This window comes from Micromesistius poutassou, assembly GCF_964030765.1.
Source record: "Micromesistius poutassou genome assembly, chromosome: 13".
Classification (NCBI taxonomy): Eukaryota; Metazoa; Chordata; class Actinopteri; order Gadiformes; family Gadidae; genus Micromesistius; species Micromesistius poutassou.
In genome coordinates this window covers 4,220,262-4,248,202 of record NC_140283.1, presented here as the reverse complement: position 1 = coordinate 4,248,202, position 27,941 = coordinate 4,220,262, and the positions used below count along the sequence as shown (strand labels likewise).

The following is a 27,941-nucleotide window of genomic DNA, read 5'->3' as shown; positions in this document are numbered from 1 at the left end:
AGCGCAGCAGACAAAGAGAAGGATACAAGCAGGGGTGGGTGCGGCCTTAGTCACCTCAGCATTCATCCAATGGCAGACAAGGGGAATAAATTACTTCCCAGTGTGCAAACGCTGCCCTTAGGAACAAATGCCTGGCTCTTTGGCCAGGCTCTTTCTCCAATGGCAGAGTGGGGGGGGGGGGGGTGGGGAGCGTTTCCCTTGGAGAAATAAAGAGATTGCACATATTGGCAGAGTAACTAGGAAGTCACCGTAGCAACGTCTCAGCCAACATAACAGGGCACACACAAAGCCTGCGGCCCACCTGACCCACGCTGGGTTATGTACAGAGGACGGTGTCCTCAGAGCCACCTGGGAGATCGCACTTCCCCCCCCCCCACACACACACACACACACTGGGCTGGATTACACGTCCAAATGTCAGTAGGAATGGGAGAATACATGTCAACATAAGGTGATGAAGCCCCTGGGACCAGGCCCCGCCGCGGCTCATCAATAATGGATATGATAGAAAACCAATGACGATAATGTTTGGGGGTTTTCGCTTCTGGAGCCAAACACACACTATTGATTTTTCCTACGCGTGGCTGGCATATGCAGTGCATCCTGTCTTTGTGGATACGTGCATACAGAACGCACTGGGAGCGGAGGCCGTCTGAAAACAAGGACAAAGTCAAGTCCAAATGTGGTCGTGGATCAGCATGATACCACGACTACTACTACTACTACTACTACTACTACTACTACTACTACTACTACTACGAGGCCCATCTTCCCATCAGGGGTCCTGAGTCCTGGAGCCATAGACCCATAGAACGCCTGGCTGCCTCCGCTGTGACAGATTGTAACAGATTATTTGTGTTAAAATATGGTTTAATAGGAGTAAGACGGACGATGTTGGCCTTTGGGTGAATCCAAATTAGAAACAATTAAAGCGGATAACCGGTGGAATGGACACAGGTCTTGTGGGGATGACAGAAGAGGAATCACAACGCCAAGTGATGGAGAAGCACAGCTCGACGCAGAGGGAAGAGAGACGAGAGAGGGACAGAAGGAGACAGAGAACCAATGACCTAGTTACACTTCTGACTGCTCAAGACCCCCGGTCTAGGTGTCCTGGAATCCTGCAATAACCCGGTGGCCTGGAGGCAGAGGTAAAATGTGCTGCTAAATAAAAACAATCATGGTCTCTCAGTCCCTGGCAGCCACTAGCAGCGCAGTAGCTGCCTTTTAGCAGAGAGGAGCGTTGTGTTTCTTCCCAGTGTATCGCGAGAGCCAAGAAAGCCACAGGGTCACGGCAACACCAGAGCATTACGCTACATCACCACCTCCCCGAACACCGCCAGCCACCACCCACCCCCCTCCCACCCTCCGCTGACGTCACACCCCAAAAGCACAGGACACTGCTGCAAACACAGCACACCTGCTGGCTGAATAAACACACACACACACGCACACACACACACACACACACACACACTACACAAACAACACTATTTACCACTTTCACGTCACACCATAGACTGGGAGGAACAAACAACAATGGGATTCAAAGTGACAGCAGAAATACACGCTCCGTACAGGTGCGCTGAAACAAATAGGCCATCTCTTGGTGCGTCTTCTACATGTTGCTAACTTGAAAGAGACACATCTGAGGATTACTGCAGCTACAGGTGAACACCGTATCCAGCCACTTGAAAGCAGAGAAGAAGAATGCATCATTTTGACAGGGCCATCAGTCAGCTTTGATTAAACAAGGCCTAACCTAGGGAACAGGGAATTGTGTTTACTATGCATGTATGATTTGATATATTTACAGTACCTATGAGGAAAGGTGTTATGGAGATGTGTGTAAGCCTATATAGGGTTGTCCTGTTATATCCTAGTGTGTTTTCACAATTCACATCACTGCCTGTGACATCATAGGATTGTCACAGGCAGTGCCTTATATCCATCTTTAACTGATATACTGTATATATAAATATATATAGCCTTAGATGGCTTAATATGGAGTAATAACAATGAACAATATCAATGCCTTGATCTTTCGCCTTGTATTTTGAGTGCCTTTTAAAAGAAACGTAACATATACCATCTTACTTTTGCAGACATATTAAATAGCTTTTATCACTTTATAATTATATTATTAAATTCTACATTATTTTAAAAAGCTATCGTATGTCTCCTTCCATGTGTGTCCCAAATCCATGTATACTATCTCAAGCTTGACATAATGTGGCATAGCCTGCATGTGGAGGCATCAACTAAATCTCATCTTTGATAAGCTAAGGAATAAGCTTGGTTTGTTCTCCTCGGTCTCCTTGACGCGAGCAGTCAACCCAGTTCCGTAGCTCTATAGAATAAACGTGGCGTGCAATGATTAACTGAACATCGTGCTGGTTCATTTGGGCTAAGAAATGCGTTCTTCAGTATGGACAAGCAGATAAACCAGCTCCCTGATAAAGAGCCGCAGGACCACCAGACACTTGCTCGTCCCTTCGCTAAACCCTGCTGCACGCTGCCTGCAGCCAGGTCAGTACAATCGCAATAAATAGCGCACGAAGAACAGGTGACTCACCTGAATGGTACACGTATATTCCGTATCATCCAAGAGTCGGACGGTGCAGTTGTATTCTCGTTCAAGATTCCTGATGCTGCCACTCATAAATCGGCTCAACATCTTCTCAGAAAATTGCTGGTCGGCGTTCTAGGACCAGAACAATCCACTAAACACTGCATAAATGATGTCACATTGGCCACATTCTTCGGTCACGTAAACGACCCCCAGCTACCGATACAACCGCCGACGTGTGAAGCATCTTTGTCCCATCAAGTGTGCCAATGCGAGGCTCGAATCCTAGGACGTCCCCAGATCCGCGGCATCACCGCTCCACTGTTCACCAATGCAACTTTAGCATGAGGGCGGGGCCTCTTGGTGATTGACGTCAAGAAGAACCAACCAAGGAGTGCTCTGGTCATTTGTGCAGACTTCATTTACAACGTATAGTTTCCAATCCAGGCGCAAACGTATTAAACCTGTATCGGTGCCTCATCTTTTTTGGCCGCGACAGAACATTTTATGCTTGAATGTATTGTAGCTTATGATTTTATAATGTTCCGTCATGCACATCTCAGAGATGCTTTGGAGTTTTTACTTGTATAGCCTACACGGATTTTCCACGAAACATGTAATCTAACCATTATTCAGAAATGATTTCAAGAATGTAATGTGTGTGTACATTTGGTGTGCAGTAACACAGACTAACATAAACCAGCCTGTCCATTGATGACGCCTAGTTTATTAAAATATGATAGCTCTACGAGACAGCAATGCAGCCCTTGGCGTTCACATGCAGCCACCCTTAAAGGGGCGCATTATTTTCTAAATGTAAATAGGCTGTACGCAAAACAACTGATTATGCAGAAAATAACTAATATTATTATGTATACTTTCATTCGTATTCGACTGCTCGAATGCTACTTTATACTAACTTGAAACGGCGCATCAGCTCTATGCTGCCATCTGTTGGTGGAGACTTTAATAAATGATAAGTTTTGTACTTTTGTTCTGCTAAATTTTCGCTTAATACTCGGTCGAATTATGGTGCATAAATAAAAAACAACAACAAACAAATATGCCAAAAGTAGACCCTTATGCCGTGACATTGTGAATCAATGCCGTGACCCGGATTCGAACCGGGGTTGCTGCGGCCACAACGCAGAGTACTAACCACTATACGATCACGGCGAGCTACCAGGGCCGATACAATATTACAGAGAAAATAGGTTCATGATTCTTGCACATGGGCAGGGGGCTTCACACTAGAAAGTAAAATGGCACGACACACCATATCAATTTATGTCACCGTATCAGCTCCAATTGTCACAGATCGTGGTAGTTCATTGTATTAATACAACATTAAAGGTAATGTGTATGTGTAATTCTACGACAAAAAGAAGCGATACAAATATTTTGTCGCCCCGTTAAAACTTGGCCCTCGTGAATAATTGGTGTTAATCGTCATAAAGTATAAGGTACGTCATAAAGTACGATTCCGCATAGCGGCGTGGTGCGGGAGCGTCTCTACCCCTAACCGCAATGGGTCGTGCGGACAGCTCGGCGCATCAGTGTGTGAACCTCCCTTCATCCAACATTTATACAGCGGATGATCACAGGCCCCAGTCTGAGACCACGGACAGTCGCTTCTGTGGTCTGGCTCTCGCAGCCTCAAAGCCAGGACCTCCGGGATAGTTTTTATATCACCAGGCAACCAGCATTAAAACAGACATTAAAATCAAAACAGCCTGTTGCCTGTGATGCACAAACGCACGCAAACGCGCGCGCGCGCGCACACACACACACACACACACACACACACACACACACACACACAAACATCTATCTTGGAATACTGAATGCAGAATTATCTGACCTAATTAATAAACTATTGCAAAGTCCAAACAGTCATATAAGTGAAAGGTATTTTTTTCTTTCATCATATTGTAGTCTCAAGACTATCCAGATGCAGACTCAGCCAAATGTTTAGTGTTTAATGGATTTATTTGTTCATAAACGGCATATATAATACATAATATAATATAATACACTTTTCAAAGTCCATTCACAACCCCAGCTAATGACACACAAGCGCTGTGCCCTCGATCACATATCTTTATACGTTTATAAATATCAATCTTTTCCACAAATGTTCCCCCATGAATGCTAAGGAATGATAGTGAGATTTACTCTAGCTGCACAAACTACAAAAGAAAAAAAAGTAGAAATTGCACTGGAGACAGACTTAGAGTAGACTGTTGTTATTGTCACATTTCTGATAAATTATACTGAGGAAAGGAAAAAGCAAATCAAACTCCTTCCAAGCTAAAATGGAAACGGCATTCATATCATTCGTCATTCATGATAAAGAGCACATGCATGATAAATGACTTACTTCCATAATATAGAAACACTACAACATAAATTAATGTAATTTAAAATCCATGCGATTCTCAATGTAAACCGACATGAGAATATGTATCTTAGGAGCAAGGGCTGGCCTCTTATCTGACTCCCCAGATGGTGTGCCTCCCAGCAATACCAACACTTTGTGAGAGACAGCTTAGACCGCTTCCGCCCCCTTGTACTGGACCTGTGATACTAAAGTAGTTAGAGAGCGATACTATCCCACAGAGGATGGGTCATATTTCATTTCTTGCAGCTTGACCAACATGTGGCTATAATAGACCTTTATCACAGAGCCGTTACAGTAGGAGGGAGCAAAGGTGCATCTCATGATGTTTATTATAGGCACTGACATGCCTCCGGACACTTCATAACTCAATAAGCTACACTTGTTTTCACTCCTTAAGCACCTCTGTGATAAAGGCCTTTAGCCCTTGTTCATCATTAGCGGCAGACTTTCAGCACCAAAACCCTTTCCACAAGGCTATTTCCAATGATCGTTTTCATCATTCTCTTCTGGCACTTTGCTCCTTGCAGCTAGGACCTCCGCCTTCCTGGTGAAGGGCCGACATTGGTAATCCATAGTCTGTTGGATTGGGGACTTGCTGCTGGAAAGCCTGTCCAAACTTCTGGCGGGTGCAGTGGCGCCCGCATGCCGCTTCTTGTATAGTCCCCAGGACGCCACTAGGGGGCGCCCTATGTCCTTCTGTTGGCTCTCTTTGAGGCGCAACTTGCTGTCCACGTGGGTATAGTGTAGGTCCACGTTAATAACCAACGAGTCCTGCAGAAGAAATACAGACAAAAACATCCACTTGATCAGAAACTCCACTTGATCAGAAAATCATAAACCACAATTGTGTGCGTGTGTGTGTGTGTGTGTGTGTGTGTGTGTGTGTGTGTGTGTGTGTGTGTGTGTGTGTGTGTGTGTGTGTGTACCTGGAGCTTTTGAAGAGAGCAAAGCCTAAGGATGCAGTCTGGGCTATCAGACCTGCTGTGTATCAGACTGTCGACCTCTGACCTGCCTGGGCCAGAGAATATGTCCTCCATTGACTAAGAGAAGGTAGAATGAAAGCAGTGTGTTAACAGATATAGGACCACCATCCATATTCACTGTCAGCCAACTGTGTTATTAGACATATTTTCAAAAAGGAAATTACAAATAAAAAGGAATGAACCTTGCCTTACCATCAATTTACAAAATGTTCTATCTAAAACGAGATCAGTCAATAGACAATAGACAATAGCAGTATTGACAACACAATTGACAATACTTGTCATTGTGTCAAATTGATTATACATATTTCATAGACCGCGAGAGATGTAAAAACAAAGCTTACAAAGTGTAGCTAGACGTTAATACATACAGAGAGCATTAGGCCACAAGTGAAAGCTGGATGACTCACAGGTTTGCTGGAGAGGGTTACAGAGCAGTCCTGGGTTTTCGGGCCAGTGTGCTTCACCGTTCCAAAGACCACCAAGACGTTGGAGAACAGCGCAGAGAAGCTAACCTCCACCTTCACGCCGCAAGGAAAGGACAGCCCCGTCTTACCTGGTAGTGCTTCAGAGAGAAAGAAACAAGACAATTACAAACTATTTACTGTATATTTAATCTACCGGAGACCATCGAGACAACAGTCTCTCGATAATCATGGCCGGTTATTTTAAGCTTGTTCACCGGGATCCCAACCAAATAATTCTATGTAATGCAGCCTTATCTTCCATGGCGTCGGAAGGAGAGATGTGACGTCACCTGGTATGTGATGGCAAGATTGGCTCAGAGGAAGCCCTTATTTTGAAAACGGGGGCGGTAAAGCAACTTCCACCCACCCACAGTGCTGTACAGTCGGCAACGTGCAACAGATTTCCTGTTTAACCTCAGCTTGAACGACGAGCCGCCTTTGTGAAAAGCGGGCCGTCATCCCACACAAAACCACAGCACTTCAAACGTGTCCTGCATCACGAGCGGGGTCAAATAAATAGCACAAAATAGCACAGTGCAATGCCTAGCACACCATGACACGTCATTCAATCGTCTCACCGGGAAAAGAAGAAAGCAAAAGTTCCATTCACTTAGGCCAAACTCCCAATTTTGATACATGTTTAGTGTCACATGTTAAAGGCTTTCTTTCAGTAGATTGGATTTAGCAGGTAAAACAACAAAATTAAATAATAAATAAATGACCCTACAGCACGTATAACCTTTACGCAGCCTCATTTCAGTATTCAATCGGACTGAAAAGGCACATATCTACATTTCTGAAACAAGCTGCATGCCTCTTGTTACCTCATAGCAACGCTACAGAGGGGCTATTGTTAAAGGAACAGAGGAGCAGGTCCATAGTGTACAAGCATACCATTGGCTTGTCTCCAACAGGTGTCCCGCAGGTGGAGCTCCCGGGTGTGGCCTGCGGTCCTGATGCGGTCTGTGAGGGAGCGGGGCTCCTTCAGGGTGTGTTTGATCTCCACAGCCTGCTTCCCAGTCACCAGGGGGTCCAGACCTAAATCTGGGAGTCGAAACAAAAAGACACAAGAAGGGAATACATGAATGCTTGCCCTTTAAGAACCATAAAACAGGGTGAGGAGATGAATGTCTGAGCCCTACACTAGCTCTAGGATATCCTTTTGTAATAAATGGTGCTATTCAAATCTCACTTGAAACAAACATGATATAGTGCTAAATATGTTACGGTTGGTCTCCCTCTATCTGCCCACTATCTCTCTCCCTATGTGCTTCTCTCTCCCACCCACAAACACCCACACACTGTCACAAAGTTGTGCTATCATGGCGGCGGGGCTGATTTGTGCATAAGCCCAAGAGGGTGAGTTGGCACCACAACCGACAGAGCAGCTGTCTCAGTCTGCAAGCCTCAGGTTACTTCCTGTTCTTCAGCCAATGGCGGGAACTTCCAAAGAAATAGGTTGTATCGTGCAAAGCAGTACCAAATGGAAATGAGGCCACCACCAAATAAGTAAACTCATTGCATGTATCTGAAATTGTCAGGTGCTATGATTCTGGGGGAAAGAATCCCCAAAGAAAATCGTCTAACTTAGCAGCAAATCAATCTAACCTCATCCTACGATTTGGGAACTTCACATCAGTTCTATATATGAGAACTGATGAAGTTCTCATAGTGATTTATATAAATCACTGGAGGTTAAATGCCATAGCTCTAGCATTTAGGATACTTCTGCCAGGTGTTAACACAATGCTAACACACATATCTATAGCATTTACTACTAAAATTAATTATATTCAAATTTCACTCTGACCAAAGAGGTTGTCTACTTACTATACATCATCGCACTCTAGCCCAAAAAAAACCCACAAGTGATCCTAGTGCAGCTGCTTGCTAAAGACAAACCACTTAACACAACGTCTCGCCATCTTCCTCTCATGTGACACTGACCCAGAGCCAACGATTAAAGCAAGGCACTGACCTTCAGACACCTGCTCCAACACATGGGTGACCTTCCTGTTCTCCAGAATGTGCTTGTTCAGGTACTTGGTGAATATCCCGGTGCTTTTCCCTCCATCCTGCACCTCGAACGCCTCAGCGTCTTCACACCTGGCACAAGGAAAGAATAAGAACCATTAAATAAGTAGCATGGGAGGGAGGACTTCAAAGGAATCTGTCTTGATGTTCATGTTTTGAGTTCTACATATGGCTTGTGAAGATGTTAGTTGTTTGGTTCCTACAGAATAGGTTGACTGATCTATACTGTACTGCTATGATCTTCATTCATCATTTGGGGTACTTACGTGGCATAACCATATACGGTGTTCCCGCTTGGGCCCAAGGGCATGATTTCTGAAGAAGCACAATGTCTGTTGTACCTTGAAGTAAACAAAAATGGACAATTTAGTTCAAAGGAAATCATATTTGTCGATGAGAAAAAATGCTATAGAGAAAGACTGCTTACCATTTTCTGCAGGTGTCAAGTAAGATTACACTCAGAGCTGTCTGTTTCTCCTGCATTCTCAGCATGATCCTCTGAACACACACACAGTTCTCCGGCCGGTACGGTTGTGGGGCATCCACTGCCACCAGGTAATTCCTCCCCGAGTGTTCATACCCATGGCCAGCATAGTAGAACAGTCCTGTTGGAAAAAATAAGCTAACTCATCACCTTATGCTATTGTTGTACTCTGAGGGCATTCTTCTTTAAGCAATGACAGCAGACATCATGACACATTCTTTACACATGCATGCAAAAAGGCCTCAGCCCAATCAGTGTAAAATCTTTAGAAGTCCATGAAATCCATATAAAATTTAATATAATGCCATCATAAGGATGTAAAGAGCTTTTCACTATATTTGAAAGTCCAACATACCGCTTTAAGAGAATATGTTTAACCAAACGTAACTGGGCCAAATGGGCAGGGAAGTAATGTTTAACCTGAGGAGATAAATATTAACTCATAGCCGCCCTATATTGGCTTTCCTCAGCTCTAGTGTCTCTCAATCTCTAAAATAATAAACTATTTAAGGCCGTAAGATTAGTGGTAACACTCAAAACGGGGTTAGGCATTGAGATGGTTGTGTTTCGCCCCCTACTAACATAGCATGAACTAAACAGTGTACTCATGAGTGCTGGAGACAACTGAAACCTCTCCGTCATATTATGACGTCCACTATTTATTGGTAGGACAAAGCTCTCTATCATCTGACACATCGGATGGAGACAAACAACAACAAAGAGGAGCAGTGAGTTCCACCTACCATACACTCCCCAGTCCAGGAGGTCCAGGAACTTGTCAATAGCAGCCTTCATATCCTCCTTGGTCAGGTCTATGAGGGACACCACTCTGAAGCCCAGCTGCTGCAGCAGGTTCCCCAGCTCGTGCACGTCCATAGTGGGGGCCATGAGGCCCGGGTGGTGGGCGTAGTTAAGGTTACCGATGAGCAGGGCCACTTTGTCCGTTGCTAACACAAAGAGCAAACCAGTGTTTGAGTGAAAGGGACCGGAAGGAATAATGATAGCAAACTAAGAGTATTCCATATTGTATTCCATAGGATTTTACCTGTGGGTGTTGGAGGATGAAGTTCATCAGTCGTGACTAAAATAACACAAAAAAAGAACACACAGAAAAATTACTATTTAAAAATATATATATGACACTCGCTCACGTGTGGTATACATGTTTTGTGATGTTGTTTATACAGCATGAAGCTAAGCATAATATAAGTGGTAAGAAAAAAGATACTTAACAATTATTAAATAAATTGAAAATTGAATAATTGTTTTAGTATATACTACACGTGAACACTCCAAAAATAAACAAGATAACACTTTTTCCCGGGATTTAATTGTTTTTATTAGCGGTTTATTTGTTTTTATTAGCATGACGAGACGACCGTGTTGCTCTTTTTGTGTTTTTAGGGATAGCATTTGAGTTTGAGATCTCAATGATTGGATATTGCCCAATATCCCAAGATAGCGAACCAATCAAATTGCGCCATCTTAGGAGGTTCACATGTAGCATATACTAACAAATACTATACATTCATTCAAAACAGAGATCCGCACTAAAACTGGTTTCACTTTTGGTTGTCATTTCCTGTTTTTAGTAAATCTATTAATAGTAATTCAACTTCCTTTTTAGGGCCAAGTAGAGAAGGGGAAGTACCTCCAATCCCAATCAGTGGAAAATATTTTTCAACAGAAAGATACTAGCATGAACTAAAACTAAATACATGGAAATTGTTGGTTGAAAACGGAAAATCTTGAGCCTGACAATGGAAAGTTGAAAGGGGATAAAAATAGGAAATCTGAGTCAGCAAGATGTGATGACAGAGTTCCTCAAACATTCAGCCTTCAGATACGGAGCCACGATGGGCATGTGACCAGAGCATTTGGACTGGGGCTTACCTATTCTAATGTCCGCTGCTTCCGTCCATCTCTCCTCCAGCACGTTGGACACCGAGCAGAGATATGTTCCTCCATCATCGGCTGTCGTTTGCTCCAGCTACACGCACGACCAAAGGATCATAATCATGTTATTACATATGAACATCATCATAACTAACATCAAATCTTATTAGGAAAGGATATTACATGCTGCACGTTTTGAAGACCCACATCCACAGCTGTGTGTCTCGTGCCAGGCGGCACCACGGCACACGTTCATAATAACAACTTTGTAAACGGTTGTCATTTGACGATACTGCGCCGATACCACACCAACAGCAGCTCTTTACCTCCAAGGTCTCGCTGTTCTTGTCCTGCAGTTGCAGTCCGTTTCTGTACCACTGGTAGTGCGGCGCGGGGGAACCGAAGGCGGCGCAGCGAAGGGTGACTTTGTGGCCCACCTTGACCGTCTGGGACTGGGGGCTGATGACGATATTGGGCTCACCCTGCCATACTCTGGGCATGCCTGGTAGGGGTGTGGGTAAAGAACAGCATAACTGAGTTGAACAAAACGTCTTTCAAAATAATAATTAATTTTGAATAATAATAACATTAACCAAGTAACTCACAGCATGTATAGGATTACATCCTTTCAATCAAACACACTGCTTTTATGGTTAAAACACGCACAAACCCGCATACACACACACACACACACACACACACACACACACACACACACACACACACATCAGTATATCATATTCATATAAATTCATACCTGGCTTCACAATATCTAATACTTTCACACGGACCCAGTCACTAAAGACACAGTTGCAGAACTGGTCGTTCACACGACACACATAGAGCTGATTCTGTTGAGCCTTCACTTTCAGGTCTGCTTGAGTGCCACCGATTACCTGAAGGAAGATGTATTTAGAATTGAGCATGTAAGTAGTGGGTAAGGTAGGCAGGCAGAGGTTTGAGACTGCTGATGGAGACAGAGTATTGTTGTCGTTTGTTGTTTGAGGATGTTGATGATCAAACATTGCTTACCTCTTGTTCATTTTCTGTAAACCACTGGTAGCTGAGGATACCTGTTCCCTCGGCACGAACACTCAGAATCACTTCATAGTTGACTGGTACACAGACAGACACAGGATGGCGAACTATGGCAATGTCTAAAGTTGGAGTGGAAAAAAGTTTAATTTAACTTGAATAATATTATGTTGTTTTGAAAGGCCAATACGTAGGGGTCATATTACATTGTTTATATATAGATACATACCTTTGATCATGTTTCGTGAGAGCTTCGATTTGTTTTCACTCATCACTGCATGGTCCTCTTCGTTTTGAGATACCTGCATTGCCATAATTGTAGATATTTAGTTTATTTCAAAAGACATATGGAGCTTGCTCGACTGAATGGATCATTTATTACAGATACAACAAAGCTCTTAAAGTCTTGTTGTAAATCTTAAATTGACTTCTGGTCAATAGGTAAATTGACTTCTGGTCACTATTTGGTTTTTCTTCATTTCATGAAGAATCACACGCAACAACATACCATTTATATAATAATGAAAACATACTAAATGTCAGAAGTTAAACAGAGCATCATGCCAATGAATGACGATCATGATGACAAGTTTATTTACATACCTGCCGTAAAACGATGTACAGTGGGATATCACACTGTGCCGGGGCAAACGCCAAAGAAGACTGCCTTCTTCCAAATATTCTCGACAACTTCATACTAAAACGTAATGGTATGTCTATTTCAGAGCCCTCCTGACATCCCTTTCCCGGAATACCAAAACAAACACCACCCACATTACCACGAACATTGTAATAAACCGGCCGCGTCAGTGACACCCAATCACATGCTTGTCACAAACGTGGAAATACGCAGAGCTACCATAAAATACTATTTATATGATGGCTCCATTAAGAAAGGCTGTGTGTTTTCGTTTAAGTTATAATGTAAAGTAGAGAGTAAAGTTAAGTTTCAACCACAAGTCATGACTTTAAAACGTCAGTTAAACGTTTCATTTGGATTTGGAAACATTAGTGATATTACGGTAAACAAAAGACAAGAAAAAAAGGCGAAAGTAGGTGGGCGTTCACTGTGTTCAGGCAGAGATTTTGAGGCTCTGAAACTTCAGCGATTTGGCCAACTGGACACAGCATATTGAAAATAAATTAAGCTAGAAAAAGGGAAACAGCCATAGATGAGTAGGACATGACAGAGGTAGTAGATAGTTATTGTTTTACACAAACTACAAAGTATAAATACATGCATACCTACAACAACAGGTTTAGTTTAGTCTTATACAGATGTAACATATAATAACTTATGTTATGTCCATGCTACAGACGCCTTTTGTACAAACAGAATGATGAAACATGATGATTGATCATGTGACGTAAACAACGAATTAGTCTTGTGACCTTGGGTTGCAATGTTTTTGAGCTCGAGGCCAACTGTTGGGCTGGAAGGCACAAGCTCGAAGACGTCATCAGCTACCGAGCTCACATGCCGTCCAACAGTTTAATGTCTCACTGCTTAAGTGTCTCGCTGCTGTATATGAGTGTGCAGCGCACACTCATATACAGCAGCGAGACACCCAAAACAGGGTTCGGGTGAAATGTAAATATATACATAAGGTTTTATTTTCAAAACATGTTTTGCTGTAAATTATTTTCCTTTCTAGTTGTATTTGTCTCTATTTGTTTGGGTCTATTTATTTGAGATATATACCTTTTGTATAGTTTTGATTCTTAGCTAAATTCACTGTCTAGATTTTGGAAAATGTGATGGGCACTTGCACCTATTTGTAGGCCTTCTATAAATAGGGCCCTGCTGGCAACACATGCACGACTATGATTGGCAATTGCAGTTTTACCAGTAGGACTCATAGGAATAGAGGCTCTCAGAGAACACAGGACCCGTCTCAATGGTAAGCCACAATCCTTTAATATGTTTTATGTTTAACAGTAGTTTGGTTGGAGAGATACTTGGAATGTCAAGGGCTTGTTTGACAAATAACAGCCCCTGAACTGCCTGATAGCCGATAGTATTTATAACCCTCTCCAATGCTAGGACTTTGTTTGGTCAGGGTGGACATGCACTAATAACTCTTAGCGGTGTGTTTGGCTTTTGTTATTTTCAATATTCCAAAGGTTCTCACACACAACTCAAAGTGTAACCAAATGTAATCAATGTTTCTCTTTTGGTTTTCTGCAGTTCACTCAACAAACTTCAACTCTTAACTGGACCACTGTTATTTGGCAAGCTCTTCACTCAAGGATTTTTAGACTGAAGATTATTTTCCTTTGACCTCTTTGGGAAGCTGTATTTTTTCATAAAGTGTGCTTAACGTCTATTTACTTAAAAAACAATGACGTCCAGAAGGCCAATGACTCGTTCTTACTCAGGCAATGGAAGGACAAGCAGCTTTGAAGAGGAGGGCAGCTCTTCCACCAGAGAAAGCCGCAATACCTACCTTTCCAATGTCAGGCCTGAGAACAGGTATGACTCCTTTTCAAGTGTAAGCCATATATGACAATACATTTTCTCTCTACAGATGGTTTGACGTGAGAAACCGTATCAATATGTTCATTGACCAGTGGTGGTAGGCCTACTTTATATTGGTGCCAATGTCTTGTCATGGTCACATTACACAAGCTGCACTTTTCAGTTAAAAGTCATTGCGACTAGTATCATATCAAATATACAAACGTACATTGATATAAACATAAGGATTGTTTTTTAATAGTACAAGAAGAATTAAAAAACGCATTTAACTCCAACTCCAACTTAAAGATACACTTTTTTTTTAATTATTGATTAAACTTCTCATTATTATTATTATTCTTTTTCAAAGCAAACATACAAATAAAATACGATTGGTTTTGGGTTTTCAAAAAAAACATAAACTTACATTTCAATTTCAGTAAACACGGTTTCATGCAAGATCATTTCCCCCAAAAGATTGTTATCATTGATTACAGTTATTTGCCTCCTCTTTGAATAGCTATTCAAGGCATTCTCACTACAGGCCACCGAGGTAATCCATACTTTTAAAACATCCTTCCCCACTAACATCTTAACCAGACGGTTTATCCCAGGAATGAACACTACACACGTTTTAACAGCGATGTAAGTCCTTGTCATGTCATGTTTCCTTGTCGTTTTATTTACTCACCGATATTGAGCCCGATATTGAACCCAACGTTATGTCTTCCTGTTTGTTGGATTCCTTTGTCCTCTGTAAGTAACTGTTATATCACTTATTAACGTTTCCAAATGTCAGTCTTTCCCTCCCAAGTCTTGCTCAATGAACCTTAGCTTGAATGTGTTATTAGGTGGCAAAATAGGTGAATTCAAATGCTGCAGGAGAAGAAACCTAATCTCTTTATTTTCCCCACAGGAGCACCTTGTGCAGTGTGATGGCGCAGCTGACGGAGGACATACAGCCATCCTTTGAGAAAACTTTGAAATCGAAGGCCGTCTCCGAAAAGTGCAACGTCAAGTTCACCTGTGTGGTGACTGGTAGGCTTGCACTTGAACAAACAACCTTTTCACATTTTCAAGTCTTCACTTGCATTTGTGGCTGAATGATTTCAGAAAGTGTAACAGGATGTGGTTAATGAAATCTCAACACTAGCCTGGAGTCTAGGTAGGGCCCTGTCAACAACTCTCCACACAGAAAGTCATTGAACCTGATCTTAACAATGTATTGCATCATTTAGACATTTTGTATGCACACAGAGGCAGATGAATTGTTGGCCTATGTAGTGGCAAAAATAATGATGCAACTTCCACATCATAACAGGTTTTTCAACAACCCACTAAGATTTTGGTTTAGTCATGAGTCACAGACCATGACACAATAGCTTCAACATCTCCAATCTAAAATACTTTTATGGTGTTTTTTATGATTTGGCAATTTCTAACTAGTCATGCATAGAAGAAAAGTTTCCCTAATGTTTTCCTTCCATCGGTTTTCCATTAAAATAACCCCAAACGCTACCTCATTCATAATAACGACCTATTACACAATATCATAAAATTTGTAGCCCTGAAAGTGTAAGGTTTATTGCATTTCATTGTTTACTTCCTTTTAATGTTTATTACAAGGAGGTGCACATTTGTCTGTCATAAGGTATCTTAATCATTACATTTTTAAATTAAGGTTACCCTGCTCCAGAACTGACATGGTACAAAGACGATATGCAAATGGACCGGTACTGTGGACTGCCAAAATATGAAATTATCCGCAATGGAAAAAACCACACTCTGCAAATTTTCAAGTATGTTAAACAACCACTTCTACTTCACAAATACCTGTGTAAGATGACATTCAGGGAAAGGATAATAAGGTGATTGTGTCTTCGTTCAGCTGCACACTGGATGACGCGGCCATCTACCAGGCTTCTGCCAGCAACAGCAAGGGCATCGTCTCCTGCTCGGGAGTTCTGGAGGTGGGCACCATGAGTGAGTTCCTGATCCATCAGCGATTCTTCGCCAAGCTCAAGCAGAAGGCCGAAAACAAGAAGAAGGACTTGGAGGGCAGCAAGAAGATAGACATCGTCCCGATAGAGCAATCGGAGCGGAGCCCTCATCGCCCTCACAGGAAGCGTCCAGTCCCACCACCACCAACCAAGGAGGAACCTCCAGCTGTGGAGCCGATTGTGGCTGCCGCTTCCGAACCCAACGGCGCCAGCGCTGACATCGAAGAAGCGGCCCCTCAGACACCCACAGCCGTTATCATTGAAAAGATGGAGGACACAGATGCTTCACCTAAGGATAATGTGGCCACAAAGAAGTTAAAGATTTCCAATGGCATGGATGGAGTTACCGGTAGCACTAGTAGCAATAGAGGTCATGCAATCGTCAACGGGCGCCAGAACTCTTACGATGGTGGCATCAGTTTAGCACAGTTCCTGGCAGAGACAGTCAGCGCGCAGGCTGTTGAGGATAAACAGGCGGAGAAGACTTGTGAGATGGACACGTCTGTGCAAGGGCCCAACAAAGACGACGAAAGAGAGAAAGAAGCTAAGTGTAAAGAGGTAAAGGAAGTTGAGAGAGAGAAGGAAAGAGAAAGCCATCCTACCCATTCACCAGCCACAAAAAGTCACAGGAGAGGTCACAAGGACCATGAGCACCATAACATCCAGGCTTCCCTCACCTCCGTTCTGCACTCTGTCAAGGACTTTTTCTTTGGCAAGGGCAAGAAGGACCCTCATGACCATAGAGCCAATGAGGAGACAGAGGATTATAACTCTGAAACTCAACCTTCACCGCCACAAACACCACCAGAAACACCACCGCACTCATCACCATTACCTCGACGAGAGGACTGCAGACCACATCCAGAAGATGTTGTCCCCATGGAGTTGGTTGAATCGAGGGAACCTTCACGAGTCGTGGTTACAGAACCGCATGCAGAGTTACGGAAGCCATTGACCACCCAAGGAGTTGGGCCTGAAGTTATACAAAAGGAACATTTTCCAGTGCCACCACCACCACAATCGAACAGTGGAGTTGATTCCTTGGAGCCCAGGGTTAAAGAGGTGGCGATGACATCACATGTAGACCACAGAAGTTCAGGAGAAGCAGAACCCATGTCTAAATCTCCCGTTTTCATTGAGGTACGTTTCCTTCTATTGATTGTTCAGAACTCTTTCATATGCACATTTCTTTAAGGCCTACAAATGAAGAACGGAGAGGTAGTAACTTCTTATAAGAGACAGTGTCAGAACATACAACAGTGTTCTATAGGTTTAACTAATGAATATTGGCATAGTAAGGGTATAACAATATGTGAAGTGGAAAATCTGTACATTCACACCCACTTACCATAGCAAAGTAGATATGAGATGCATGATGTGTGGTTCTTACGGTTATGTGGCAGAGATACAGATTAAACCATCCATTCTTGGGCTGGATTTGCACTTCAAAATAGGCTTCAAGACTTCAAGGGGGTGGGGGGGCGGGAAGAAGAGAGAGCGGTAGTGGAGTTCAAAGACACGTTTTGCGCGAAGGACCTCTTCACATTGAAAACATTCCTTGCTGCTCCCTCATCTTAAAATAACTTATTTCTCATCTAGAAGTGGGTGGGGGTCTGTTCCTTCTGCATAGCTGATTTGGCTGTACCTCTAATCTCTCTCTGTTGAGAAAGAATGAGAAATGTGAGGCCTCACGCTTGCCTACTGGCTAGAATATGCACACAGAGTTGAAGCGGAAAGAAGAGCAGAAGGAAAGAAAGAACGAAAGGTGTTTTTAGCTCACATTTTGGTTGTCGTTCATATTTCTGATATTGCATGTGTTCATGGGATAACGAGTGTAGTCGACTACATGGCAGACTAGCACCCAAGTACGGTTAGGGTGGCATGCCTTGTTGAAGAACCTCTTTGAAAAAATAAAAGATTTTATGCAAGGACATTATTTATTTTTTTTTTTTTTTATAATTAATTACTAAATGTCCAATTTAAGGCAAATATAGCCTATGGCTATAAATATATAAATAATTGTTGATAAGGTTGGTGATAAAAGTTTCAGAATAAAGACAGGTATTATGTTCTGTTATTACAATTCTGATTCAGTAATGTTGCAGTTTGAAATGCAAAACGTAATCATAATTGTGCAGTTGAATATGATTCTCAAAGTTGTATCTCATCATTTTAATTCCATTACAATCATGAGGTGCTATTTATTCAACATCTCACTATCTTCATTCATTTAAATTTAACATTTAATATTTCTACAGCATGCCAAAATAAGAAGCATAGACCCCTTGCCCAAACCCAGTGCAACGCTGACTAACGAGTGTTTTTGTTGAATATCTGTCCCCATGGACACATGAAACCTTTCCCTATTATTGTAACTCATTAATTGCTCTCTGAAATAGGTGATACATTGAGAATTAAGTGTTTGCACACTGGAGTGGAACTTCCGTTTAGACGGTTGGCTGTGGTTTTGGCCAGAAGTCCATTTTTAGACGGAACGTGACACCCTTTCACATCCATTGAATGCGGCATCCTCATTTTTTCTTGGTGGTTACTCGAACCCAAACATGTTGTCACGAGGCTGTGTGCACTTCGCCTCTGCTGGGGTACGCTACCCATTGACCCTGGCAGTTAAACATGACCAGTACAGAATGTGCATGACCCATGTAAACATGTAGCATACCCAAAACCCCACATTCAATTACATATACATCTAGTTCAATGGAAAAAATTTATGTTTTTTTGTTTTACTTTGTATTGCTAAATTGCTAAATGAGTGAAAGTGCAATTCACAGTTCACAAGCCATGTATGAATCATACACGTGGGATGAGATTAGCAGCCTTGCGTAACACAACAATGAGTTGCTCAGGTGCTTCAGTAGCTGCTTGAAAATTTGTGGGAATTCCCCCTTCACGGTTGAATTACAGGGGTACAGCAGAAAGAAGAATTTCCTTCTCACTTGGTTTCCCCAAACTGGTTTCTTCCAACTTAACAGACTTTGCAATGTTCTTCCTTTACAGATGTTAAGTGTATCTTCACCTTCAACTACCTTAAATATGATATATAGGTTAGTGCTCAGACAGGTCATAAACATATAAATACATTGTCAGATATGTAATTAATTGCAAACAATCTAATATTTCCCTGAAAGGCTGAACATATAAATACAATTTATTGTATTAAATAAACTAATTAAGTAATTAAGTATAAAGTAATTGATTTGGTCTTTCAAATGATTGACTTTTGATCGATTTCTCTTTGATTTTCTCTTTGTAATAAATTACTTCAGTCTTGAGTCACTGATGTTCCCTAATTGTAGGCTGTGGTGGATGAATTTACGCCTCAAATACAAGTGATAATAAATGTTTGACACTCTACACACAGACTTATCGCTTTTGAATAGGTTGCATTTACTAATGGAGCACATTAGCATTCATTCTTGTATTAAAATAAAAATAAATTCAGTTAGTCAGTGAATGTTAATTATTGTATGTGTATTACCAATATAATATCTGATATAATTACCCCTGTCATAAGATATATTTAACAGGCTTTATTTGAATGTCCATACAATTGATGCTTATTTAAACCCTTTGACTGTTTTTTTGCTTTTTCATAGGAAAAAGAAAAACTTCCTCAGAAGTCATTGATCACTGAAGAGTTCCCTCTCCCTTTGCCAGTACCAACGGTTGCAACCCAGATTGCACCTACGACAGTTCTCCCGAGCTCACCTGGCACCCAAACCCCGGCCTGTGGCGAGGCCTTCTCCTCTGCAACACTGAGTTATACCACGGGAGATAGTGTGCCTCTTTGGTCCATCAATGAAACGGACAGCCTCAAAGCAGCAGGGGACCTTCATGCTGACACCACTGTGGAGACAGGCCCCTCAGAGCCCCAGGACAGCACCCCTCCTAACTATCCAATGATGAGCCCGAAGGTCCAGGAACAAGCAGAGATTCAAATGAATGAAACCCATATGGTGACTGGTTTGCCAGTGCCTTCTTTGGAAGAGCAAATAGTGTCTGATTTCGCATTTATAAATCAAGTTCCTATTCCTATTATCACCGTACAGGCAGACAATACAATAGTGTCAGACAGCATGGAAGTGGATTATACTCCACTTATTCAGACAGCGAACATTGGTGATCTTTCTATGGTCACCTCTGTAGAGATCTCTGAGAAGGGGGACTTCAAGATGCAAGAGGGAGGCCTTCCAGATGGGTTTGATAGCACACCGGGCTGTAATCTCATTGCGAGTCCCACACTAGCTTTGGAACAAAATGAAGACATAGTTCCATTACAGGAGGGCCTCACTTCTGCTTTTGACCAAAAAAATGAAGTAAATGCTAATCTAAAACCGGAAGAGCTGCCTCTGTCGGAAATCGAAAGCACTGAAAAAACGAGGGAGACCTCACAAGGATATGAGGGGCTTACCCTAGGTATTGAGTCAGAGTTGAAAGGGGAAAAGAGAGAGGAAGAGGTGCAAGAAGATTTGAAATCTGAATCAGCCATTGTTGTGACCAATCCAGAGGACACTGGGAGCCGGTTGTTTTTACAGAACGTTCCAGAAAGTGAAGCCACAGATATTAAAGTCATTATCCCAGAAAAACTGTCAAATGAAAAGATTATACAAACAGACAATGAAATGAAAGAACCTGAGATCAAAGAAACATTGCTGCCATTAATTACTTTGACATCAATAACAAAGCCTCAAATTTTACAAAACGACCGTAATGCTGATATTTCAAAGGTAATAGTAAAAGACAACAACGCCAATGAGGACAACAAGCCATCAGCAGTCAAAACACAGGAAGTTGTGCAACTTCATGACCAGACCGAAGTACAGCGTGCAGAACCGCACCGCAGTGAGCACAAGTCTCAGCTCACTTTGGTATCCATCCCTGTTATAAATGTTTCATGTACGGATGAAAACCAGCTCATGGCGGATGTACCTGTGTGTGCACCTGAACCAGACCCAGTCTTCAATGCACCGGTCATTGAAGACCCCAAGATGCCTCTGTTGGTGGTGCCACCCATATCCATCATTTGTGATGATATTCCGGTTGAAACCATTTCCGTGCCATCTCAACAACAGCACACAGTGACAGGACCCTACCAGGGCGGTGAAACCCATGTTGAAAGCCTTGTCGCGCTTGAATCTCCCAGTCATGTGCACGTGTTGGATGGGGCGCTGACACCAGCGGGTGTAACAGCTAACATGCTTTCACTGATCAAAACAACAGAAGCCGTTGGTGACGCTGTAACCTGCAAGAAGAAACCAATGAAACAGGATGAAAAGGAGCCAGATGCCCCTGGGTCAGAGCACGCCAAGGACCATCCTCTCCGGCCAGACAAACTCCCCGTGGAGAGGCTGGATGTCCAGGCCCAGCCGACACCAGCCTTGAGCCCGGCTAGCCTTCGCCGATTCCTCTCTCGAGCCGGTCCCCGCTCCGACTCCCCCACTGCGATGGCCGTCCCTGCCATCACCGTGGGGGACTCCCAGAGTGAAAAGACGGGCGAGGAGCAGAGCGGAGGGTCCACGCCGACGTCGTCCCTCTCCTGTGAGAGCAGCCCGCGGCTCAAACGCAGAGATAGTATGTCACTCATCCGATCGGCCACCCCAGAGGAGCTGGCCTCCGGCGCGCGCCGTAAAATCTTCATGCCGAGGTCTAAGGGAGAAGATGGAGTCGAGGGGGCTGGACTCGGGGTCTTGGGGGTCGCTGAGGCCCCCTACATGTCCCCCGGCCAGGCTCGGAGGGCCGCTCTCCTGCAGTCTCCTACCGGACCAAATACCCCGGGGGCTCCTGAGGCCCTGGTGAAGAGGGAGACCCCCTACATGTCCCCCGGCCAGGCTAGGAGGGCCGCTCTTCTTCAGGCTCCTACCGGACAAAATACCCCGGGGGCTCCTGAGGCCGTGACGAGGAGGGAGAGCCCCTACTTGTCCCCCAGCCAGGGTAGGAGGGCCTCTCTCCTGCAGGCTCCTACGGGACAGAACACCCCGCCGCTGGAGAGGCGGTCTCCGATGCTGAACCGCCGCAGGGCCATGCTGGAGGTGCCCAAGGTGGTGGAGGAGAAGCCCACAGAGGAGCCGGACGGCAGCAAGTCAGAGGAGAAACCCGCAGAGAAGGAGAAGCTGGACCCTTTCAAAGGTAAACAAAAGAAAATACATTTTATTCTTCTTCATAAATACAAAATGCATTTTGTATTTATTTATTTATTATGTATTTATGTATTTATTTTAACATTCCATCCCAAAAACATCACACGAGAGGGGGTCGGCAGTTTGATCGTCAGTTACACAACAGTTACACAATCAAACTGCCGGCTGGTTTATATTTGATTAATCATAATCAAATATTTCATCATAGTTCATCTCCCTGTTAGATTTCAAATTGGGAGATGAACTATGATCAAATATTCTACCATAGTTCATCTCTCAGTAAGATTATAACTGGGAGATGAACTATGATCAAACTTCTGACTGGTGTGATGATATTAAGATGGAATGTTTGTAGGAAAGACTCAAAGTTTCCTTAGCCCCACCCACTCCCCTGTGATCGGTGCACGGCATTGAGAGGATTTGGCAACATAAGATAGTCAACCACTGCAGAACTGGTGGATCGGGGTAGCCGTGGCCCACTGGTTAGGGCTTCGGCCTTGAAACCGAAGGGTTGACGGTTCGATCCCCGACCCAGTAGGACAAATGTGGGTGGGTGAAGTGGTTGAGCACTGCTCTCCCATTCCCACATCTACGGCTGAAGTGTCCTTGAGCAAGGCGCCACTGTAGCGGCTCACTGCTCCGGGTTAGTGTGTGCTTCACCTCACTGTGTGTTCACTGTGTGCTCTGTGTGTTTCACTGATTCATGGATGGGATAAATGCAGAGACCAAAGTCCTTGTATGTGTGAGCATACTTGGCCAAAAAGCTAATTTACGTTTACATTTCACATTTACATCTAGACCTTGTGCTCTGCATCCCCCCCCCCCCCCCCCCAGCCCCGCAGGTGATCCGCAAGATCAGGGGGGAGCCGTTCCCCGACGCCTCGGGACACCTGAAGCTGTGGTGCCAGTTCTTCAACATCCTCAGTGACTCCACTGTCAAGTGGTACAGAGATGAAGTGGAGATACTGGAGGTCCAAAGAAGGTACCCGTGCTACGATGTCCACAACAAGGCACAGACACCAACTCACGACACAGCCTTCATGAATCAAAAATCCGACTTGACTTGCACAGCTGTCATTGTTAACGCCACTTTGACAAACCGCGCTGCCCGAAACACTTTGCTCTGTCTCTATTCATAATCCTAAAATCCTTATCCTCATCCTCATCATGTAGCAAAGGATGAGTAGATGCTAAGTGGGCCACAGGGCATTCCCCCGCCAGGTCCCTCAGTGTTGCTCACTGGCGAGCAGTGGAGCTCATGTGACCGTGAAGCACACAGCTGTGACACACAGAGGTGACGCTCCCACCAGACACAGACACTGTAAGCTGATACACTGTTTCAACATCTCCAGGGGGCAGGGGAGGTAGGGGGGGTATTAAAAGTCTATATATGTGACGTTAGTTACTGTGTCAGCAGGATGTTGCCCCTCCCAAAGTCACGCAAGCCACAGTTCAACGTTGCTCTATGCTGACCTCTTGTGGGCCAGTGTTGTTGTTGGGTGGTTTGCTATTGTTTTTAAGAGGTGTAATCGTGGTGTACTCTGGACTCATTCGTCATATCTAGTTTTCTAATGGTTTTCTAATGTATTTTTAAGTGGAGGAGATGAGAGCCAAGTAGCTCTGGCTATAGTCCAGGCGTCCAGCCCAGACTGTGGAGTATATGGTTGCACCATCAAGAACGAATACGGGACCGACACCACTGACTTCCTGCTCAGCATGGACAGTAAGAACCCCATAGTGATCTCAGTTCACCTCAAGTCCCTCATGATTGTTCATTAACTCTCCTGACCGTGTTTGTTATTTCTCTGTTTTACAGTCCTATCTGATATGCTACTGAAAGAGGACTTGGAAGGTAATCTGTCCACGTTTTATATTAGTCACTTAACAGTTCATCGTTTTTTGATTTGAATTGATTTGAGATATAACCCAAATTGCCTGTGTGGGCAATAAAGTCATTAACTTATCTTATTTTGATGCATGTCATTAATGAGCAGGTAGGGTTAGGTTTTCCTTAGCCTTTCCTTATTAGTTGCTGTTCTCTCTCTCTCTCTCTCTCTCTCTCTCTCTCTCTCTCTCTCTCTCTCTCTCTCTCTCTCTCTCTCTCTCTCTGTTGAACACATCACAGTCATGTAGTAGTTACCCATAATGCAGTGCGGGTGGGGCGGCGGTGGGGGGACTTGAACATGTGCTCTGTGACCCATCCCACCGGTAACCGTACACGTGTGATGTGGTTTTATTGCTCCAGTCGGGGAGGAGGTAGAGATGACCCCGCTGAGGTTCACCAAAGGCCTGGCGGATGTCAGCTGCTGGGGCGACAAGTTCTTTGGACGCATCATGACCAAGGTGTCTCACATGGGGGAGGGCTGCGCACACAAGGCCTGCAGGATAAAGGTCATCTACGGCCTGGATCCCGTCTTCGAATCTGGGAGCTCCTGCATTATGAAGGTCCAAAGTCCCATCCCTTATGGGACCAAAGAGGAGCAGAACCTTGCAGAGAGAAACCTGGAAATGACTAAGAAAGTGAGTTGTGCGGTTTAACGTGAACATGAATCCACTATTCCATTACATTATGCCAGATCCCAATATTCATACATATTATATTAGATCCATGTTATTAACTCTTAATTGTACATATATCCTTATTTTTTCTTGCCAGGAATGCAAAGTTCAAAACATGATTCGGGAATACTGTAAAATATTTGCCGCCGAAGCAAGAGTCATTGAGAACTTTGGCTTTTCACTCGAGTGAGTATCACAGACTTGAAGCTAAGAATAAAACAACACCTGCATATCTTACACAAGTGGAGCCGGCTGTTGACTGCTGGTGGGCACTCCTCCCTACACAGAGTCCTGCCCCAGTACCTGATGTACCGGCCGGCTAACACCGTGCCGTACGCCACGGTGGAGGCGGACCTGCCAGGGGTCTTCCTCAAGTACTGCACCATGGACCCCAAGGGCCGGCTCATCACCAGGACCAGCTCCGAGGTGGAGCAGAAGTGCTGCACCTTCCAGCACTGGATCCACCAGTGGACCCACGGAAACCTACTGGTCACAAATCTACAGGGTGAGTTTCATGGGTTATGTAAGGTCAACACAAATGTCTATTTATATCCGTACTATATTCCAACCGTTGTACAGATTGCTGTATTGATTTTTATTGTTATTATTATTAGCATCATTTGTTTATTTTTGTACTATCATTAGCACTATTATTTGTATTATTATTAACATTATTATAAGTGGTGGTGTTGTTCATAATTGTATTATTATGTTATTATAAACTTAAGCATAAACTGCATCTTCTTTATTTTAAAGGTGTGGAAACAAAGCTCACCAACATCAGAGTTGCGACCAAGTCGAAGGGGTTTGTATCTGCACTGATGGATGCTAATGTGTTTCAGCTGCACAGGTTGTCTTCAACCAGGGGCTGATCAAAAGGCCTTGTTGTGTTTCAGGTATCAAGGTCTTACGGAGCAAGGCTCACCAGAGCTCCTGGAACAGTTTGCGGCCCAGCATCAGTGTAACTACTACTGTGGTCTTCTGGACCTGCGTTCCCTTAAGGCAGCGGACAGTCTTCAGCAACCCAGCAAGATAAAGGGCTCCAGAAGCCCGCTGTTGAACCGCAAGCTGAGCACCAGCTCCAGCCCCATACTGCAGCGCAAAGGGGTCCCTAGCCCCCTAACGTCCAGAAAGGCCACTGCTAGTCCAAAGGTGCCCAGAAAGGCTCTGGTGACTGAGGAAAAGAACCAACCCGCCAAAGCTAACCCTGAGGGAACCTCTGAGATGGTCCTTAAGAGTTAGAAAGGGGAAGCCTGACGAAACTTCAAACTAACTTTTCTCCATGTTCAATTAATTTTGTTCACGGATGTCTCTTCAAAATATAACAACAGCAACAACTTGTATGGTCAATGGTACAGAGAGAACATCTTTGATATTGATATGATATTAGATACTTTGTATTTGGAAAGAAAGCGACAAAAGTGGTTATGTAGGGGAGCACAGGCCATTGAAGGGCTGGGTTTACCCTGCCCCAGTACACTAAGTACTGTAAATGTCTCATTTACCGTCATCAGCATGTCCTTTATTGGAGCTCCACTGGTCCCCCGCCCCTTACCTTCCACATGCACTGCTGAGATAATGTTTTATTGAGATGTTTTAAGGTACAAGGGTCACAACCTGCAGATCCCAAAGTGCTAATATCTTAAACACTTTTAAATGAACACCTTCATCCTTTAATTTACTTCTGTTGTTTGGATCTGGGAAAATTGTTTTAACACAATTTCAACACAGCTCTGACAAGATGTTTCAGAGTTAAATGTGACAGGCTGAGTAGGCCTACTGTGAAACACATTTAGTTTTCTATGTTTGTGGATTCTTTTGGTAAAACATTATCTGTAATGCTGCAATTGTAGCCTACTCTGAGTACAGCATTACAAGATCACTTCTATTTCTGGTGCACATGTTGCCACCTCGTTGTGGTAGTTTTTAAGTAATATGATTAAGTTGCATTGGTTACAGAACAGTCGTGTATGGTTGACAGTCTATCGATAGCCAATCTTATTTATGGAGGAATGGGAGTAGTTGCGTGAAAAAGCAATTAGAGTTGATAAGGAGTAGTAGACACTAATGAGGAAGTAAATGAGTCATGAAGTCCACTTGTCGCAATCCTTGTTGACTTTCAACACACATGCAAGAAGGGCTTGTAAGGAGAGCGTTCCATTCATGCCTTTTTGTATTGTTGTAATTTTGTATAATTATCTGTGAATTGTTACTGCTTAACTTAATGCCAGCACAGCATTATTTGCTCCACCTATCCACAAATAGGTTTAAATATATAGAAACAGACAAAGAGAGAAACAAGAACGAAAGAAAGAAGGAAAAAATAAAGGTACTGATGCAAAAATGATTTTCGTTAGGCATGATTCATGTCAAACATTGAAACCATGCATATCCATGTGTCATAATTTCAGAAACTAGTCTGAAAAGGATGAATGGTAAGTGAAGATACGAACAGGTGACAGAAGTAATTAAAATAAGTGAGAAAGAAATGTGTGTTTACAGAGTGGTCAATGTTCATTGACCACACTTTGGCCTGTGTCAGTTTATTTTGTAAAAATAAAAGTTTTAAAACATAATAAAACTCAAAATCATTGTGTTCCAACATTGGACGATCCCAAGCTGTTTTTATATGAATGTTTATTGTAAAAAGTTTTCATACATAAACAATGTACATAAAGCAAGACAAATCTAAACTTTAAAAAAATATATAATATCATTATTAAAAACGTTTCATTCTCAGAAATGTGATTTGATTATTTTTCAAAGAAATTAATCAACCGTTAACCACAGATTAAAGACAAATCAACCATACAAAAATCCATGTCATGATACATTTCATTTCAATCACACAGTCAATAAGGACATCTGTTGAACAGACGAGTAATAAAAAATTTGAA

The 27,941-nt window shown here is 43.2% G+C and overlaps 3 protein-coding genes and 1 non-coding gene across 4 annotated transcripts in view; 1 reads left to right on the top strand and 3 right to left on the bottom strand.

Moving 5' to 3' along the window:
* Nucleotides 1-2,677, bottom strand: part of frmd5a (FERM domain containing 5a) — a gene marked incomplete at its 5' end in the record, with an annotated part of 47,283 nt that extends 44,606 nt beyond the window's left edge. Inside the window, one exon of the mRNA XM_084477064.1 lies at nt 2,576-2,677. Coding sequence (XP_084333190.1) covers nt 2,576-2,677 — 102 coding nt within the window. The remainder of the gene's footprint in view (nt 1-2,575) is intronic.
* Nucleotides 2,678-3,673: 996 nt separating this feature from the next.
* Nucleotides 3,674-3,745, bottom strand: AC3HAE_027816 (transfer RNA histidin (anticodon GUG)). The gene has a single exon. It is a non-coding gene; the product is annotated as a tRNA-His (tRNA).
* An 800-nt stretch (nt 3,746-4,545) lies between these two features.
* malt3 (MALT paracaspase 3) lies at nt 4,546-12,582 on the bottom strand. The gene is made up of 15 exons (XM_084477925.1): nt 12,473-12,582; nt 12,099-12,171; nt 11,867-11,991; nt 11,592-11,730; nt 11,161-11,336; nt 10,832-10,928; nt 9,984-10,019; nt 9,682-9,885; nt 8,882-9,059; nt 8,721-8,795; nt 8,399-8,526; nt 7,315-7,464; nt 6,364-6,518; nt 5,897-6,010; nt 4,546-5,741 (listed from the first exon to the last, which is right to left on the bottom strand). Exons 1-15 carry the CDS (start codon nt 12,563-12,565, stop codon nt 5,445-5,447), a joined length of 2,040 nt encoding a protein of 679 aa, XP_084334051.1. The 5' UTR covers nt 12,566-12,582; the 3' UTR covers nt 4,546-5,444.
* Nucleotides 12,583-13,718: 1,136 nt separating this feature from the next.
* alpk3a (alpha-kinase 3a) lies at nt 13,719-27,641 on the top strand. The gene is made up of 14 exons (XM_084477550.1): nt 13,719-13,770; nt 14,058-14,342; nt 15,244-15,365; nt 16,009-16,126; nt 16,216-17,467; nt 19,945-22,474; nt 23,320-23,467; nt 24,081-24,208; nt 24,302-24,337; nt 24,731-25,005; nt 25,142-25,230; nt 25,332-25,549; nt 25,801-25,849; nt 25,941-27,641. Exons 2-14 carry the CDS (start codon nt 14,212-14,214, stop codon nt 26,284-26,286), a joined length of 5,442 nt encoding a protein of 1,813 aa, XP_084333676.1. The 5' UTR covers nt 13,719-13,770; nt 14,058-14,211; the 3' UTR covers nt 26,287-27,641.
* Nucleotides 27,642-27,941: the final 300 nt, after the last annotated feature.